Source organism: Thamnophis elegans, chromosome Z (genome assembly GCF_009769535.1).
Source record: "Thamnophis elegans isolate rThaEle1 chromosome Z, rThaEle1.pri, whole genome shotgun sequence".
Taxonomy (NCBI): domain Eukaryota; kingdom Metazoa; phylum Chordata; class Lepidosauria; order Squamata; family Colubridae; genus Thamnophis; species Thamnophis elegans.
In genome coordinates, this window is record NC_045558.1 from 22,734,511 (window position 1) to 22,755,177 (window position 20,667).

The 20,667-nt window shown below is 41.5% G+C and overlaps 1 protein-coding gene across 1 annotated transcript in view; it reads right to left on the bottom strand.

The window, feature by feature from the left end:
* GAD2 (glutamate decarboxylase 2) overlaps positions 1-17,282 on the bottom strand; it is a 42,106-nt gene extending 24,824 nt beyond the window's left edge. Inside the window, exons 1-4 of the mRNA XM_032237272.1 lie at positions 17,207-17,282; positions 16,301-16,360; positions 15,844-15,996; positions 14,329-14,562 (exon numbers count right to left, since the gene is read on the bottom strand). Coding sequence (XP_032093163.1) covers positions 14,329-14,562; positions 15,844-15,996; positions 16,301-16,360; positions 17,207-17,282 — 523 coding nt within the window. The remainder of the gene's footprint in view (positions 1-14,328; positions 14,563-15,843; positions 15,997-16,300; positions 16,361-17,206) is intronic.
* Between the last annotated feature and the right edge of the window lie 3,385 nt (positions 17,283-20,667).

Consider the following 20,667-nt stretch of genomic DNA (forward strand, 5'->3'; position numbering starts at 1 on the left):
AAACGACTAGCAAAAATGGACATGCATAGACTTTAGGAGGCTTCCAGAATACTCCTAGGGCTGGGGAGGGCAAAAATGAGCGAAAAACAGGACACTTTTTGCTCATTTTTATCCCCCCCCCAGCCCCCAGGAGCACTCTAAAGGCTCCTAAAGACTATGCATGCCCTTTTTTTTTTTTTGACAAAAACAGGTGCGTTCCACAAAATAATGGGCTGTTTTTTGCTCATTTTTGCCCCCCCTATGATCCTCAGGAGCACTCTACAATCCTCCTAAAGGCTATTCATGCCCTTTTGGGGGACAAAAAACAGGCCTGTTTTCATGAAAAATGGACCATTTTTGGGAGGTCTGCAGAGTGCGAAACCTTTTTTTAAAAAAATTTGCCTCTTCAAAATCTTGGTGCCTCTTATATTCCAAAAAATATGGTATTTTTGTCTTTCCTTCCTCACTTCCAAAAAAAGAAGGAAAGGGGAGGGAGGAGAGAAGAGGAAAGGAGAGGAGGGGAAGGGAAGGGAAGAGAAGAGAGAAGAAGAGAGAAGAAGAGAAGAAAAAAGAAGAGAAAGGAAAAGAAGAGAGGAGGATGGAGGTAGGGAGGTGGTCAGGCAAAATGTCTGGAAATTTATATAATAAACAAAACAACTTCGTAAAATTTGAACAAATTGTACAAATGTTGATAGACCATGATCTATATAACAAACATTCCTTCCCGCAAATCAGCATAGGTTATAGGTTTTATAATCACAATGTTTGGCCATCCTACTTGCATCATTCTTGATATTCTAATAAACTTCAAATACTGTAGACAGAGCCACCAAAACACAAACATTCTTAATGGCAGTAAATTATCTTATAACAAGCCTAAGCCACAAAACAGGATGAATATACATATCATCAATACCTTTCAAAAGAAAGAGATCGCCTCCCTCTTGTTCTCCGCCCATTCTACCTCTGTCCTGCACAAATCATTTTTCACAACCTATCACTAGGTTTTGAAGGGATCAGCTCTAATGTGTTTCCATGTAGATCATTGGCAAAATTTACAGATATCAGAAATAAATCTTACATGGGTCTAGGTGGTGTTTTTTTTTTTTTGAGAAAATAAGACAGCAATACTTGAAATGAATAAATAAAATCTTGCTGATCCTATTAAGGGAAGAACAGGACTAAATTTGACATCACCATTCTGTTTCTCCTTGCATCTTTTGACCCAGGGTAACTGTGAATTCTAGAAATATAACAATGACTTTCTGCTTATTAGAAAAATATTTTTAAACAATGCACAAATCTCCCAAAATGGTCTTAATTCATATCTAGATTTGGATAACTAAGCTCTATTTGATTGGGACCTTTATAAATAACTTATCCCCCCTCCCACCTGTTTAAATAAAAATACTCCTGTAAATCAACTGTCACCAACTTAGTTTCTTCCAGATATGTTGAACTCTTCTAAAATGTTTAGCAAGCAATGTTGAAAAGAATTCTGGGAATGGAAGTCCACTACAGCTGGAAGATTTCAGTTATGAAAAGATGCTCAAATTCCCACAGCTAGGAAAGAGTAAATGTATGAATTATTTGGATTTCTTTCTAGCCATTTTCTACAACAGTTTAAAATATTTATGTTACTTAAAGTAGATCTAAAGCACAGCAGATCTGGAATTCTGCCCTGTTGGGTTCTTTGCACAGCAGTTAATCCATATCTGAGCAGATAAAAATATTTCAACTATATTCCCAGGGCATGCAACTGCAAACAAACCACAACTAGCTTAATTTTCTCAATAAATAAACAATTCAGAAATTGTAAGGGATAGATTCATACAATGCTCTAACAGGATCACCACATGCATTTGCACATGTTTAGGTTGTAATTTCTAATAGCCAAATAGCTTCTAGATATCAACAAAAAAGAATGTTCATATCTTGGATTTTCATTTCTGGGTCACCTGGATTTTGCTGCCTAGATAAAATATTTACCCTATTCTAAACCACAAAAAAGATACTACTACTAGCCCATTTCAGTAAAGGAGCTTTCTGCCATCACTGGTTTTTTAAGTACATCTAAAGCAAAACTGAAATAAATAATATTTTAACTGCAATTCCCCATTACCTTTAAAACGAGTCCAACCACCTTGGAGATATCTCCATTTCTCCTGTTACCAATGACTGCTCTATTTCATAATCAGAAGCACCAGCCAGAATACTGAGTAGTTACTCATGATTAATCATAACCCATATGATAAACAACTAATAAGGCAAAAGGAGGAAATGGAATGAAAAGAGGTGAAGATATGAATTTCCCAGGCAGCTGAAGACTATATTACTTCTTCCTGGGCAGAACGTAACAACAATAAATCATCAAATTTCCTGTTCATTGTGATTTTTAAAGAAATCTGATGGAAGTTAATGTCACTGGTGTGTTGAAAATGATACCTAAGAAAAGCCCTATAGATTGATTACTTCATGTATGTGGTTTATTCGACTGGCTTATACAATATGTTCTCAGCAGTTTGGAGATTTTAGTAAATTTTGGGGGGGCTAAAGTTTCAGAAAACTTTCCTGAAGTTGCTAAAACACATATGCATGTGCTTAACCATGCAACACTTGTGTATTTACTCAGATTCAGGACTAGCACATGAGAAGATTAACAGCTGCTTCATCAGCATTTGATTTTTGAAATCAAGCCCCAGACAGCTCCTCTTTGAGATATATAACATCTCTATCTGCAAGGGAAGCAGGGCTATTAAAAATGGCATACAGAAACTGAAAAGAAAATTATCTCCCTTGAGCAGTCTTAACATCAATCAAATGCATATCATAAAGACTTCGACACTGAAAGGGGTTTTGTTGTCATCCACAGAGTGACACACAAAAGCTGAACAGTGCGGTTGCGTGGGTGAAACTAAAGGAAGAGAGGAAGGTTGAAGGGGGAAGCAAAACCAATTATTCTTTTAGATATGGAATCAGAGCACAACCTTCTGTTAATTTAGCTTAAAATTATGGTAATTGTTTTGGAAAGCAAAATGTATGGTTTGACTTAAATTCCCCAGATTTTTTGTCCCTGTTGTTTTTTACACATTTAGCCCGTGTTTGTCCCATGATAGCCCTGTGCCATCTGTCCAGAATGATTCAATGAATAAACTAAAGCAGGAGGGAACAATTAGGCCAAGGGCATTCAGTAGGTTAGTACAGGTAGTCCTTGAGTTACAATAATTGTTCATTGTTTAATGACTATTCAGAGTTACAATGCAACTGAAAAAAGTGACCTATGACCAGTTCTCATACTTATGACTGTTGCAGCACCCCTAAACTCAGACGTTCAACCTTCAGATGCTTGGCAACTGGTGTGTGTTTACAATGGTTTGCAGCATCACAGGGCCATAGAATTATTTGCAACCTACCTAAAGAGCTTTTGTCAAACAAAATCAATGGGAGAAATCAGATCCACTTAATGACCATGATTCGCTTAATAATTGTAGTGATTCACTTAACAAACATGTCAAAAACATCATCAAATGGGGTATGATTCACTTAAATGCCTTGGTTAGCAACAGACATTTTAGGTTCAATTGTGGATATAAGTTGATGGCTATCTATATGGCTAAAGCGGAATATAAATTTATGTTATTTGTTTCATTCCAAGAACAATATTTCCTTGTAAATCACATATCATTTTTTCAAACCTGGCTACTGTAGAAGGCAGAGCAAAACCAATTAAAATTAATTGTATATACACATAGATTTCACCTGGAACACAAATTATTAGTTCCAAATTCCTAATATAAAACCATATGACAGTGTCTCTACCACTTACAGTACATTACGGTTTGGATTCAATAAATCTGCAGTCCTACAGTCTAATTTTGCTACCTTTAGTCATTGCTTGCCTTTATTGATTATTTATTGGTTTATTAGTACAAAAATGGCAATTGAGATCCAATCATCTGAAAAGCACAAGCATGGGAAAAGCTGAATTAAAACTGTACTAAATGAGTATAGTGAGCCCTGTGGCAAAATTCATGGAATATGCACCTGCAGTCTTATCACATCCTAACATATTTTATGTGATGTTTTCATATTTATATTATTACATCTTTCTTTTCACCAAAAATGATATTCAGGGTGCACTCAACTAGAAACATTTCCAGCAAACCCTTTTGGGTTTGATCAAGATGTTTTTCTTAAACTGAGAAAGAAGAAGGAAATAAATATTTTATTATTTATTTATTATTATATTATTTATTTAAATACATTTATATATGTGGATTAACTTGATCATGATGTTTTTCTTTACACTGAGGAAGAAGAGGAAAATAAATATTTTATTACTTATTTATGATTTTATTTAAATACATGCATATTTATATTTATGCATATACATATGTGTGGATTAACTTGATCATGATGTTTTGCTTTACATTGAGGAAGAAGAGGAAAATAAATAATATTTTATCAGAGAGTCTTCCATGTGAAAGAAGTTCCATGTAGCTTCTAGATTCATTTTACTGTTTTCCTTTGAAATGATTCATTTCATTTCAGGGAACAATGTTTTGTCAAATAAAAAATTAAGCACAAGTGGATTAAGTCCTGCTAACATGAGAGCAAAGCTTTTTTCCTTAAAATCTCAGATCATTTCTCCACTGGCACTCTTACAACAAACTCACTTCCTTCTAGCACTGATGATGTTACCTAGTTTGGTAATGAAATAAAGTGTCTGCAAGAAAACTGCAAAGTTCATAGAATACCAAGGACCCACAGTTCAACTCTATTCTCAGAGCTATTCTCTCAGTTAGACAGATTGTGTGGCTTATTCTTAGTGAGTCCTTTACACTATTAGAATATATTTTGCTCCCAACTATGCCATGCTGCCTTAATATTGTTCCTAGTGAATCCTCTCCTATCTCCACATCTTCACAGTCAATGGTCTACATGCCACAATAACAGCGGGACAATAAAATGGGTTTTTAATGAAAGTATGGTAGGAAATTAAAATAAATACATTTAGTAAAAGACTGAAGACTGATCTCAGTATAACGAACATTCTAGAAAGTCAACGCCAGGAAAACTTTCCAAGAAGATTAACACATCAAGTCCAGATTTCTGTTATGGAAATATGTGATACCCACAATTCCCAACTAATTTATAGACTCCTGATTACACACATCAATGTATTTATTTATCACAACTTGCCCTCTCATAGTTGTGATTCTTTTTATGTTCCAGTCAATGTTATAGAAAAAAGAGTATAGGTGCCAACTAAATATATTATGTTAAAATGACTGCATGCAGCAAAGTAGTTTATCCCAACATGGTACAGTGAAGATGGAATATATTTTCCATAATTTGTTGACTATCTTAATTAAAGATTCTGAGAACTGCATATCTAATTCATAAACTTCCAGATAAGGCATTAGATTTCTTTAAATATAATTGGTGATTGGACTATGGCCATTTATAAGTTGTAGTAAATTAGAAGTGCCTTTGAAATGTTTGAATTAGGTGCTTCAAATTTTCATTGCTCCTTTCCCATCATTTGTCATTTATAATAGATTTGCAGCCAACCCAAAGAACAAGTTTACAATATTTACAATTTATAAATATTTAGAAATAATTAAATTATTTGCAAGAGGTAGGAATATAAAAGTATTTAATATACAAATAAGATAACATTTAATTTTTTAAAAAAATCAATGTAATGGAATTCCAAAAGCTAGAATACAATACAATAGCAGAGTTGGAAGGGACCTTGGAGGTCTTCTAGTCTAACCCCCTGCCTAGGCAGGAAACCCTATACCATTTCAGACAAATGGCTATCCAACATCTTCTTAAAGACTTCCAGTGTTGCGGCATTCACAACTTCTGGAGGCAAGCTAATTTATTGTTCTAACTGTCAGGAAATTTCTCCTGGGTTCCAAGTTGCTTCTCTCCTTGATTAGTTTCCACACATTGCTTCTTGTTCTACCCTCAGGTGCCTTGGAAAATAGTTTGATTCCCTCTTCTCTGTGGCAACCCCTGAGATATTGGAACACTGCCATCATGTCTCCCCTAGTCCTTCTTTCTATTAAACTAGACATACCCAGTTCCTGCAACCGTTCTTTATATGTTTTAGTCTCCAGTCCCCTAATCATCTTTGTTGCTCTTCTCTGCACTCTTTCTAGAGTCTCCACATCTTTTCTACATCGTGGTGACCAAAATTGAATGCAGTATTCCAAGTATGGCCTTACCAAGGCATTATAAAGTGGTATTAACACTTCAGGTGATCTTGATTCTATCCCTCTGTTTATGCAGCCTAGAATTGTGTTGGCTTTTTTGGCAGCTGCTGCACACTTCTAACTCATATTTAAATGGTTGTCCACTAGGACTCCAAGATCCCTTTCACAGTTTCTACTGTTGAGCAAGGTACCACCTACACTGTACCTGTGCATTTTGTTTTTGTTGCCTAAATGTAGAAGAATTACGTCTTTGAGATCATCCATTTTAGGATGATTTCTTTTTGGTTAGTGAAGACTAATACATTGGTCTATTAAATTTCATTCTGTTATTTTCAGCCTTTCTATTCCATCAAGGTGGTTTTGAACTTGATTCTGTCTTTTAAAATTATTAACTATTCCACACCATTTTGAGTCATCTGCAAAGTTAGTAAGCATTCTACTTATCTCTTCATTACAATCAGTTCTAATTCATCATCATTATTTGTTTATGTACTCATTGAATTCCTAGGCTATTCCTCTCCAGGATATCTCTGGGTGGTTTCACAATGGGGAAAAAAAAATTAAAGATAAACATGACATCATATAAAAAACAATTGTCAAGATGGTATAAATCTAAACCATCCTATCACCCATTTTCAATAGTCCAAGCACACACAAATTCAGGTGAAGATTCAGATTAGTAGCAAGGCAGATAGGATGCAGACAAACCATTCTGTATTCAATTAGCTTGTTAAAAGAAAAGTCTATGGGTACTTTGTCAAATGCCTTGTGGAAGTCAAGAGCTATCATGTCCACAGCATTCTTACAATCTACTGGGAAAAAATGAAATGAGATTGGTCTGACATGGGTTAACATTACCCAACTCTTCATGAGTTGGACTACCAGGTGGAATTCCAGTGGCTAATAATCCAAATAATAAATACAGTAGTCCCATAAATTGTGTGTGTGTGTGTTTTGTGTGTGTGTGTGTGTGTATGCGTATCAAATATTATTTACATTTTCATAGACATTCACCTGTAGTAGCCACTTTTCTTTTTCCAGCCTTCATCCACAGATTGTAAGGATGGATGAAAATATTATTTGATATAGACTCCTCATTCTACTTCCTGGATTTTCCAAGCGTGAACTGATTGAAACTATTTTTGCTAGGAGCATTTGACTCCACATTGAAGACCAAGCAAGACTGATGAAACTTGGAAATTCTTCTGTGACATCCCTAATCTATGCTTCTGGGAGATAGCAAACTTACAGAAGAAATCTAGCAGGTACACATTTGTTTTATTATTCCTTGAAATTTTGGCTTTTGCTTGTATCCAAATAAGTCTCTTCATTTTTGAGGGGCAAGATTTCAGAAACAGTTGCCATTGTCTTCTTCCTATGGCTAAGAGTGAAAGGCTGGCCCAAGGCCACCCAGCTGCCTTTGTGCCTATGGTGGGACTAGAACTCATGGTCTTCTGATTTTCAGCCTGATGCCTTAACCTCTACACCAAACTGGCTCATTCCTTGTAGTTAAGAGTCACCACTACAGTTCTCTTTTTTGTCCTGTTGTAGATACTATAATACTATTCAGGATTCTTGATCTTTCCATGGATCGTATTATTTATGCAAGGTCCTGAAATGTCCTTTAGATATACATATTTATTTGTATTTATTCAGAAATAAACATTTACGTCTAAGGGGCATTCCTTTTCAAAAATATAGGCCTGTAGATCCAATAGATTTCCTCCCAGGTATACAATGAATTGCAGCCTTAATGGTCTAAGAGAAATAATTCTTACTCCTCTTTTGTATTTGTGTTTTCTATGTTTATTCCCATCCTATTGGTTCAGCAACAGCTGTGGATTTATTTACTGAGTGCAACACAGCAAGTCAATCTTCTAAAAGTTGGCTTTGATCCTATAGCACTTTAATCTACAAATACACCACATTTTAGCCAGACAGGTTGTCAAAATCCAGAGTTGTGGGTGTTTGAAGTCATTGTATCCTGCGGAACAAGAAACCAGGGTCCGAGTAACAATATTGGAATAGAGCCACTATTTTTCTCTGAAGGAAATGTTAATTGCTGGATTCCAAGGAGCAGCAGCAAAAAAATGCATAGCATCTCTGTTATTTCACACAGGCCATTAAAAGCTCCAGTCTAGCTTTTAAGAAAAACCAATTGCTAAACATGGCTGAAGAGGTGGGAAGATGCTACCATTTAGTGGAATCCTAATGTTTCCTCCAAGTTGAGTTTTCTTAGGTGGAATATGGTACTGGATTGTCTTTGTCTTTTGGGGGGATATTTTAATGATTTCTTAGCCTGGGGCTTTCCTGATAGTTGCCTATCCAAATTCTAACCAGGATTGAGCCTGCTTTGCTTTTCAGAATGAACCAAGGTGAACTAAGTATTATATCTTAAGTACAGTCAAATTCTTTGGATTTAGACACAACTAGTCCAGGGGTTAGGTCTCCACGGTATTTTAGTGGGAATACACAGTTTTGAATGAGACATGAAAATATTAGGAGTGTAGTCCCAACATCTTGGACAAAGCTAGAATCTGAAGTGGTACAATTCTGCACTGTAGTCCTTTCTCCTGGGGGTTTTTTTTCTTTCTCTCTCTTTTGCATGTTTCCTTCTGCTCAAAAAAAAAAAAAAAAAAACATGTAATTTCCTCCTGGGTAAAAAGGTGAAGGCATCAGCAACCCCAACTCTCTTCTCTTTCTATAAAAGTATCTCAAGTTGAGATAAATTTACAACCACAACAATATTGCTCTGAAACAGTAAAGTTTGAGGCAGAAAATTCTATTAACACCCATCTTCTCCATAGGATGGCTGAAAGCCAGTCACGTGTTGCTAACAGTTCTATGCAAAATACTGTATTTTTATGCCCCAGGATCTCTCTTCCGTTGGCCATGGAAGACAAGCATGTCCACGTTCATTGCCACGTGATCGTCACTGGATGACACTCCAACGCAAGGAACACTATGTTCCCATAGCAGACATGCTTAAACGCGGTGTTTAGCCACGGCTCGCGTGATTAACCACAATCGGTTGTGTAAGCGTTCGTGCAATTAACTGAACCTAGATAAAGCATATTTGGTCTTTGGTCTAATTGATAAGAAACATCCCGAGTAGAAAATCCGAACATGATTTCTTTCCCCCAAAAAACCTTTTCCTAATTTTCCGACTTTTTCTCCTCTGTTCCCCCCATGTTCCCTTTCTCCAATAAAATCCAAACGAGCCGCGTTACGATTCCCTTCTCCCGCCGCACCATTTTTTTTTGCGGGGGTGGGGGGTAAGGCTGGAGGCAACGGAGAAGCGGGCAGGGAAGGGAGAGCGGGCTGGCGGAGTGTGAGCTTCCCTATTGTGGGAGATGCAGCGACCAAAAACGGCACTGTACCGGCTATTAAAAAATAATCCAGGTTTCTGCAGCCCAGTTCTGGTAGCGCCCAGGCCCGGTTCGGTGATCGGAGGCGACACAAAGCTACTGAACCAAAAGGTTGCTGTTGTGGGATGTTAGCTAGAAGTTGCTTTACTGGTGACGCGAAGCGATTTCAACGACTGGACGAGCAAATAAAACCAGGCAAATAAAACTAAAATGCGCAATGACTGGGTTCGCACGAAACTCTGGCTGAGAACGGCAAGGGCCTGAGTCGTGTGACTTGTTGCGTCAAACCAAGGAAGGCGCCCGAGCCGAGATGAAGATGGCTTCGCGCAACGCGCTAAAATAGCATACTTTGTTATGGTTACCCCCCACCAAAAAAAGGTCGAACTTGGTTTGTTTGTGGGTACACCGCTAGACAAGAATCTCCTGAAAGCCAACGGAAGCCACTTTTTTTTTGCCAGGAAAACATCACGGACGCCTCCTGCTGTCACCAGAAATGAGCTCAATTCCAGGGAATTTTTACATTAGAATAAAACCAAAACAATTAGCAACAGTTAAGAGAAGATTGTCAAGCAGTCTACGAGCTTCTTTAAGAAAAAGAAGAGAGGAGGGGAAAAACGGGGAGGGGCAACTCCCGGAAGGATGCCCCCTTGGCCCGTATTGGTTATTATTTTAACCCAGATTAGTTTCGCTCAACTTTGCCCCTTCCGCAAATGCTGTGCTTGAACTCCCCAAATTCCTTGGCGTGCCATTGTGGCCACAGGAGCGGTGGCCAAATCCAACACACCCTGCAGGGCGCTGGGCTGAGCAAAGCTGAACTAAACAATTCTCACATTCGAGGAAGCACCGAGGGATACACTTGCGTGTTTGTTGCATTCAATTTGTATGTCAATGAATCATAAGGAGCTTTTTAGAAATCCTGTCTCCAAGTTCTTTTCTTCTTAATGGGAATCCTTGCACTTGTGATTTTCAGCAATAGAGAAAACTCTTTTTAAATCCAGGGTATTTGCAGATAACAGGTTTTTCCAGGAAAACAAACTGCAAGAGATCCAAAGATCATTGAACATTTTGAACCATATTTTGGAATCAGATACTGCAGAAGCCCCATAGTTTATTTATAGGTTAGTGTGTGAGAAACATCTAAAACACTGGATTAATGGCATAAACATTTTTCGTTTAACCACAGGTAAACATATACCGTAGCAATGCAGTCCCAGATGTCTAATCACAGTTCGTTGACTAAGTCATATGCTAAACCTGTCTCATTACTGTGGCAGGCATACAGCTTGGCAATTGGGTTAGCAAATTTTATACTTGCTAATTTTAAGTGTCTCTAACAGTATCAGACATGGTTTTCTGTCTAAATCTGTATTCTAGCCAAGTAAATGGGGGAAATCCTTGGGTTTCAAAAGATTTAACAGAAAAACAGAGTTGGAAGGGACCTTGGAGGTCTTCTAGTCCACCCCCCCATACCATTTCAAACAAATAGTCCAATCTCTTTTTTAAAACCTCCAGTATTGGAGCACATCTAAATAACAATATGTCTTTCATTCCATCTCTCTCAGTTTAGTTCAGCCTTTGCCAGTCTGCTACTCTTCACTTGGCCTAAATTTCAGGTCCCAGTACAGGCAGCAGATTATTCTGAAATTTAGTAGTTCTGGAAGGTTGAAGGAAATTTACCTGATTTCTGATCTAATTTATACCAGTCTGGGCACTCCACTCACCTGGAGTTCTCAACAATTGTCATGTTGTCTGGAATAATTTTGGAACTGAAGTCCATCTGAAGTCCATCTCTGGGGAATATTCAGGGAGAAAATTGTGATACCCATAAGCAGATCAGATATCACAGCAAACTGTGGGATGTCATCCAAATGGATCAGTAACCAACTGATCATTTAAGCATTGCCTCCTATTTATCTAATTGCATTTTCTTATGTTGGACAGAGTGGGTTGGATGAAATAATACATTCTCTTTTCCCTGTAAGGAAGTGATGCATAATAGGCTCCTCCTCCCCTGCTCAAAGTCGGATATATGTGTGTGTGTGAAACACATTAGCTGTGTTATTCACATGATAAATGAACAGTAGTTGCAACTCTTGGGGGGGAAATCTGATTTATGGATTTTTTAATACAGACAAACCTGTGTCAACTTATATGTGGGTCTTTGCATGCATGGGCATGCACACATCTCTCAATGAAATATCTGTATGAATGTGTGAGACTTCCCCTCCATTCTCAATACCACTTCAGCTCTTTTCTTCTGGTCAGATCTTGCAAAAGCCTTCCTGCAGGGAGGGAGGAAGATCTAACTTCATGTGGCCTTCCTGCCCTATCCACTATCCTTCTGTGGACAACTGGGAATGGTTTCTTGGACCTTCCTGTAAGCTTATTCATGGGTTCTCATTGTGATTCAGGCAACTATCCTGCCTTTGATTGGGCTTAGCTACTTCGAATGGGTTTCTTCAACCAGCAACTCCTTGGAAAAGAAGGACCATTCCAGCAAATTGGAGGAACACATGGATGCTGATGGACTCAAAATCATGGAAATGGTCCAATTCTTGGTGTGAGCTGCAGAATGTCCAGCTGCAGGAAATGTGCTCTGGCCCACATAGGGCCCACAATAAATCTATTGTTGTTTATCTCAGCTTTCTCCCAAAGGAAGACTGGAGCTGGGCATGAAAATTCTGGAGTTCAGCACATCTGGTGGACATCAGGAGGTCCTTTAAACGACAACCTCTCTCTCATTCAGTTAATGATAAATCCGGGGTCTACAAACTAAAAAGAACTAACTTCGACTGAATCTTTCGGCTGGGAGGCTGAAGAAGAACAGAATTGTCTACTTTCAGATTTTCTTATCACTGTCTAACAAATCCACCGAGATTGCTAGGTTTTCTTGCAATGGCCTGAATTCCAGTGCAGGTTTCTCTCAAATGCGAGTAGCTATTTCTTAATCTGTCATTAAAATAAGCTTAATTTTTTTTTTTAAAAAAAGGCCTCCTTGGGTTTAAATCCGAGGAAAGCTGCAGAGGTGATTTCCAAGAGAGCGAAAAAGGATGAGGCTGTAAAAAGCTGCCCCCTCTTTTAAAGGGAAAGAAACGCCACCTTTTCGAGAACTGCCAGTATGTAGAATTAGTAAGAGGTCGCGTCCCCGAAGAGGAATGTTTGGAAATTAAACGGACTCATTTGCAACCAGGGATGGATGGATGAATCCTAAATCCGTCCGTCGACCCAGTTACGCAACCAATCATGGCTCCCACATTCTGATCTGGCAGGGATATTCTTAAAAATAACTGTTGCCAAACGTACACTGGGGGCGGGAAGGGGGGAAGAAAAGAAAGAAAACCTTGCTAGCAACGAAATTCAAGGCAGGGCAGCTTCAGCAACAAAGAAAGCGGTTGACACACCAAGATCCAACCAAACGCATAAATTTGGCACCCCTTCTTTCTCGATCTTCTCCCTCAAATTTGCGAACCTAGGCAGAAGAACCGTGCACGGATAAAGAGAAGCTGTGCTGTTCTGGGACCTCCTTCCATTGGCATCTCGAGAAGCTGGCCATCAGCCGCGAAGGTCGTGCAAGAGCCGACCCGCCCCGCATTGGCTTACTCCCAAGAAGGCTTCCAGCCACTTTAATCTCTGGCAGGAAGAGAGCCAAGTGTCCCGTGAAAGCAGAAGAAGAGGGAGAAGGAAGCGAGAAGAACAGTAACTTCTACAAAAATTAGAGTCTGGACGAGGCTTCCTTCACCAGTTGGATGCCTCCGAGATGCCCTGGAACACAAGTCTTGTCACTCAGCCGTACCGCCATAGAAGTCAGCGTGATTTGGTGGCACTAGCTAGGGTTGAGGGAACGAAGTCATTGGCGGAGTGAGTTCACCCATGGAATCCTATCGGGTGCTAGCTGCCGTTTGCTATGGGCATCACGGTGTAATGACAACAATAGAATATTGTATGACCGGGCGCAAACGAAGAGCTCGCCTATTCAATGGATATCTCGTTTCTTGCCCGGTTGCTCTGCTCCTCTGTTTCCTTTATCCTCCTCTTCGCCTGAGACCATCCCTTTGTTCCCACCCACCGTCCACCCCAAAAGCGATTGCCTCACGAGTGATTTATAGCGTCTTCGAGGGTCACCCAGCCATCGCTGTGGCGCTATAATGTCTGTCTTATTGATGTATTGGCATAGCAATGGTCAGATGACAGTATAAGACGCCATAAATCATTAGTATGGCATGGTCTATACACCGTTTCAGTCCAGCCATGGAGAGGCACGCATTTACTGTCCACCTCACTCCAGCCAATTCCGTTTGGGTCGGATTTATCCAGCCAGAAAATACTTTAAAATTCCTTTAAAAAAGCGAAAGAAACAGAAATAATAGACCTCCGGTTAGCTGTACGCACTGTGTCGGAGGAGATATAAAGAAACGGGTAGGTGAAGTGGGTTTACTTTTTCAAATTGTGCACTTTTTAAAGGTGGGGGGGAAGGGAGAGGAAGATTCTGTCCTCAGAATCAACCCACCCCCCCTCCTCTCACAAACATGGCAAGCAATTGTTGTCCTTCAAGTGTCCGGCCTCCCACTGACCGCTACTGTCCTGAGTCCTACCCACTAGCCGCGGCGGAATGGAATTAATGCCGCCCCCCCTCTTCTCTCGCCCTGCCCAGAAATTGCAGCTCTTTCCCTTAAAGGCCCAGCACGAAAAGGCTGCAGCGCCCAAGATGATCAATAGCGAAAACCTAGGTTGGTCGCGGTCGGCCGAGCCCAGCATACCTGTTTTGATGGCGTATTTCAGCGCCGTCCTGCAAGTCAACAGAATTTCCTCCAAGGTTTGGGGCTGATCCGCCAATTCCCAGTTATATTCCTGAAGCAGCTCGTTTGGGTAGTGGAAATCAATCACTTTAGTGGATCGGTCGAAATTCGTCACCATATACTGGAGCAAAATGTCCATCACATCTTGTAGGAAAGCCAAGGTAATCGCTTCCCCCTCTGAAGCCGGCAGAAGATCTGCAGAGAAGGAACAAACAAGATGCGACCCTTGCAGACCCTTATGCTTGAAATAGAAACAGCGGAGGCAGACTGTATTTATTTTATTACCTGTAATAATGTGCAGGTCTTTAATATATCTAAAAGCTTTGCTGTTTGTATAAACATACAGTTCAAATCACAGGGAGAGATGCACGATTATGAAATATACTTTAACGTCACTGTCAAAACAGTGTCACTGTCATTGTCAATATAGAAATCAATATTTAAGAATTAATATTTTAAATATTTGACATGTTATTTTTTTAAAAAATCAAATAGTTTTGTTTGAAAAATGAGACACATACTGCCAATACCATTACTCCTCCCCCATTTGCCTCAATTTAGGTTTATAAAATGACTTAAAATCGGTTTGGTCGCTGTCCTCTACCAAGTGGTGCTGAATCAACCGTCAATTTGACAACAGTTCTCCGACAAGGAACAATGTTATGGGATGGGTAGCCATTGACATTATTCGAACCAGCTTCTGTGTGATGTCAAAGAATGCGATTTATTGGTTATATATATATTGCCATCTAGCAATATATGGTAGATTGTTTTCAAATAGATTTATTGAGCCAGAATGATTCATGTCCCATAAATATTCTTCTTGGCAAGCACTTCCAAATTTAAAAGACTGATTCAAAATTTCTACATTTCTTCCTGCCTGCCCCCCCACCACGCACACGCGCGCGTACACACACACACAAACACACACGCGTTGTCCATCGATCTATTCTGAGTATTCCTTGGCCCTGGAGAGACGTGGTGGGATTTGAAATTAAAGAATTTAGAAATAGCCCATAAAACAAAACAAAGCAAAAAATTCACTGTAGGAATAGTTGTACTTAAATGAAGAAAAACTAATTCATTTGGCTTGGAATCAACGGGAAGTGTGTGTGTGTGTTTTTTTGGTAGTGTTTCTGGAGTTAAACCGAAGCTAATCTAGTTCTTGCTTAGGCAGGTTTCAACTGATTTTCCAACGTTGGAATCGTTGCGATATAGAAAGAATATATACAAAAATGGAGACGGGAGGTGAAGGCATCTCTGCGAAACCGAAAAACATATTATTTTCTTCTTGTGGTGGCTGAATGAGAATATACAGGGAGCTGGTATCTGACCTACGCTCCTTTTGCAGGACGGGGTGGCGCACGCCTCACCTCGAGGGGCAAATGAGTGGCACAATGCTTCCAAAACGTCTGACTACCCACCCTCCTTTTAAGACTCCGCCGCCAAGTCCTGGGCGGGCTGGAGGCCAATTACCTGAGGCGTGCAGGAAAGCATAGCTGAGCTCCCCTTTCTGGCAAGCGCAAGGCTTTTTGCTGCAGGTACAAGCCCACTTTCTGGCGGCCGAATCAGGGTCTGCCTTCGTCGCTCCCGTTTCTGTGGTCTTGTCGCCATCTCCGTAGAGCAGAGCTAACAAAGACACAAAGGGCGAAGCGTCAATGGCACCGCGGGGACTGGAGCGAAACGCCCCCCCCCCTCCTCCCCAATTCCAATGTCTCCCCTTGCCTCCACGCTTCCAAGGATCGCCAAATCTCCAGATTTCCTTTGAAAGCGTCGTTGAGACTTTGAGGAGATTACTTTGATTGCCGAAATTATCATCATCATCATCATCATCATCATCATCATCATCATCATCATCATCATTATCATCATTTTTAAAAAAGAAAAACAATTCTTTCGGTGATTTGGGGACCCTCTTGGGGTAGATGCTTACCGCAGAGTTTGGTTGAAATGCCTCCAGTAAACTTCTGGGCAGCCTGGCACCAGGCTTTGGCTAAGGGCAGAGGAGAACAAGATATTGGCATTAGATGGATGGGTAGATTTCAGTGGATGGGTCGTATCACACAATAGACTACGACTACATTCTTTATTTCTTTCAATCAGCTTTGTGAGTAGCGGAGTGAGGGTCCATCGGCTGCAACCCTCTCAGGGGCTTTTGCCTCCTGAGCAGTGGGATAGAGCTGCGCGGGTTGCTTTCCGCCTTTTCCCTCTGAGAAAGATGTTAAGCTCAAGAAAGCAAGCCTCAACCGCTCTGTCCGTGGATCGCCCTTAAATCCGAGGGTGGGTGGTGACACCTATAACTTTCTAAGAGGGTCTTTTGCAGCCGGCCACAGCTTCCATCATCCCAGCCCCTTGCCCGTATTTCTCTAGTGACCTTATTTGTAGCCAGCGGCTCAAAAAAAAAAAAAAAAAAAAAAAAAAAAAAAAAAGGCAGTATCGCGGCGCATCCAGGGTTGCCGACCTCATCACCTGCACCCACCCAACCCGCCCTTCTTTCCACTTCACTTTGCGTCGTTGGTGATCTTTGGCGCGTCTCCTCGCCGCCGCCGGAAAGCCCGGATTCGCCCTCATTTCGACGCCAGGGCAAGGTCTCCTTGGCCAACAGGTAAATGTCTCTTCAGACTAAAATGGGACCGACTGGGCTGTCATGGTCTGAAGCTCTCTGCCCAGTCAATTGGGGGGACCGGCAGCCGCTTCTCCTTTCAGGGCGGGGAGATGCCAAAAGTCCTGGAAGACTTAGGCGAGGAGCAACTTCGCGCGGGCGGGTGGCTTCGGGTTGCCATCCGTTCTCCCGGCGGTCTGACTATGTGCCCAAGAAAGGCGGGCCGGAGATTCTTACCTGGACCTGGGTTGTCTGGATCGCCAGATCCCTCCTCAGTCCCGAAGGACCAAAATCCAGCTCCCGGAGTTGCCATCTGAGGAGCCGCTGGGAAGCCGCTGAAGTGCAGCCGGAGCGCCTGGGTGGTGTGTGCGCGGGAGACAGAGACGCCGCCGTGAAAGCCGGGACGAGGCGGGGGGTGCGTGAGAGACTGGGGGAAGGGAGGGAGGGCGCGGGAGAAGCCGGGGTGAATGCGTTCCGGGGGGGGGAGGGAGAGGGTTGCAATGAGGACGCGGGCCTGATTGAGCGCGACGTGGATGGCGGAGTGGCTCTGAGCGAGTGGTTTCCTCTCTCACTGAAGACCTGGGCGCGCCAGTTGGGCAGACACTCGTGCTGAGCGCTTTCCGCGCTACTGACCCGCCGCTGACTCGCCTTCAGAAGCAGTGGCTGAGAGGAGGCGCGACGGCGGCGGGAGCTTTGCCTTCAAGCGACAGTTAGCGAATGGCCACCTGCTGCTGTGATCCTGGCAGGCAGCACGAGCAGCCCAGTCCAACTGGGGCCGCCTCAGGCTGCAGCAAAATAAGCAAAGGAGCGTCAAAACAGGAGAGGCCCTTCAGGCGTCTGAGAGGAGGAGAAAGACCGGGAGGAGAAGGCAGGATTGGGAATCTGCTCCGGTGGCCGTCTTGAAAGGGTAGAAGGATGCTTCGGATCACATCTGGATCCAGCCTTCAAGGGCTGTGCTTAAGAGAGGGCGCCGCAGGGACGAGGTCAGGAATTCTTCGTCCCACGCAAGACGGAGAACAGAGGGATCGATACACATCACGCACGTCGCAAGGAGCCAGCAGTGCGTGACTTGTCTTTGGAGTGGCAACGTTGCTCAGGCTCAAAGCGGCAACAACTCGGCGATCCATAATGGAAAAACAGATCTAGCAGGGACCACAAAGGCTCCCTCTCCCACCTCCTCCTCCTTTGAGGAGCACCAGCCATACTTCAGCTACTGAAGCACCTGGTTGGGCTCTGAAAACCCTGTCCTGATTCTATAGACATTTTGTGCTCCGGATCTGAACAGTTGGCCCATCTAGAGATTCGGTGGACAGAAATACCCAGAGTCAATTTGGCCTAGGAAAAAAGTTACAAGTTGATGGACACTTGTTGGCCATATCACCCACAAGAGATTCAAACAAGCACTTTCCCTAGCTAGTGATGCTATAGCTAACAGTAGAGTAGGGCAAATCTCTCTCCCTTGCCGATTTGCATGGTTTGGCTGTTCCTCGTGTCAGAAGAAAGTTTCTTGCCATCTGTTTTCTATTTTAAAACAAGCTTTGGAAATTGCTTTTGGAAAAAAAAAGCTTTGTCATGAAGCTGTAAGCAAGGGTCATGCAAATATCATCTCCCATTATTTTGGGAAACTTTCTTTCCACAGCATCTGATAACCACCAATCCTTGTATGACCAGGGTGATAATTTTCATGTGTTATAGGACCAACTTAGCCATTTTATGAGACAGGTCAGACAATTTCTGCTCCCTTTGTGGCTGGTGAGCCAAGCAGAAGCAGCACTGTGGGAAACATACATCCTCAGTGATGGCAATCAGCATGAAAAACAAATGCTATATAGCTGCTTTATCTCTCTCCCCTTCTGACACACACACCATTCTTATTTTGCCATCCTATTGATTGTGCCTGCTCCTGAACTCTTCAGCTCGATATTTGTCTGGGAGAAGGAATGGGATGGGAAGGAGGCCAAACCTTCACTACATGATAACACTACTGCTTTCCATCTATGCTTTGGGTGGAATTGGTTGACACTGCTGTCTGTTTTTCTTTCTAAGATAAATTAGACCATAACATGCTCAAGATATTGAGCTAGAAGTCTCCCTACCCTGGTATCTTCCAGAGCTGTTGAATTTCAGCTCCCATTATCCTCTAGCCAACTGAAAAATGTGGAAGCATATTGGAGGGGCGATAAATCTTGCCTAGAGTGTGCTTTATCTCTGGGGTATCTACAGGCAGATAATAGCTTTCAATTAATTTGTTGATGTACATCAAAGATGCCCTGTTAGTGAACTGATTTCACAGTATTCTCAGAGAGGCAGTGAATACATTGTCTGCTGGAATCAAAATGCAGGGCTCCAAGACAAAAAAAATATGTGTACTTGGACAGAGAAAAATCAACATCAATGCTTCTCATACAGAGAGAGTATAATTTGGTGACACCTCTTGCTTCCGCAGTAGTGAAGAAATGGGGAAGCATTACCTATAGGAAAACTGCTCTTGGTAGCTACTGTGTGCTATCTTCTTATCCTGTTCAAGTCCCTGGCTTGTGTCCATGGACAGGTAGCATGAGGAAGGACCTCAGCTGGCTTGTTGAAAAACACATTTGTGAGTTAATGAACAGCAGAGACAAATTCATTAGTTCCTCTGTCAAGCTATGCTGCAGGCATTTACCACCAACTCCGGAGTGGCTGGAAGTGAGGCATTCTAGACTACCCATGTCCCATCATGGGTCCTGCTCAGGATTAATTGGAGTTAGTCTAATGCCATTTGAGGTCAGTACATTTTCTGCTCCTGTTCCAACTGGGTTTGAGCAATCACACTTGGGCTCAAATCATGCAACAGGGTGCTTTTTCTCTCCAGCTGTGATCAGAATGAAAGTTGAGTCCCTCTGTTCTCAGTGTTAATAGGAGCCCCTCCCTCCTCCCCAACTGATATATTTTTGCATAGGCATTGTTTCTTCTGTAGCTTACATTTAGGCTGGGATAAAATTCCATTTGAAATGTGATCATCTCCCCCTTTATAGTAAATGAAAAAAAAAATCCAAGCATTGATTTCAAAGCATCCATTTAGAATAATCTCTAATTTTACTCTTAGTTTTGCATTTTAATTGCCCATCTCTTATGTCACTTAATTTACTTTGGCTTGAAAATAAACTAAGTTAGGTGAGATCTGGTTAGTATATAGATAAGAAATTCTCAGGACATTCCAGGGAAGAGGCTCAATGGGAAGAGTAGAAGAAAACACGTCAAATATTTGACATATTGTTGCCAGCAAAACCACATACTCAGAAAAGTTAGAAGTGATACTATTCTGTTAAGGAATTTTTAACGTCCCATATTAAGAATTTGGTCATCTTCAAATCGCTGTGTAAAAATTGTAGTTACTACAGAAACAGAATGAGAAAGATATGGGAGCTTCAAAGTCCAGAGCAGATGTTTGGTGGGCACAGATGTATGTTTCACAATGAAGACAAACTGAATAAGCCTTGGTGTCTTATCTGAAATTAGGATGCCCTTCCGATTTTCCCTCTGCTCTGCTTGTGGCGAAAAGCCACTTCCTCTTGAGGAAAGCAGATTTTAAACTATGGGGCCAGCCTCTCTTCCTTTGTTTGCACATGGAACATGGAGGCCTTTGATGGGCATCTGTAATACAAACACTGCAGAGTCTTATTTATCTCAGGGCTAGTTCATGTCTCAGTTCATTGAAG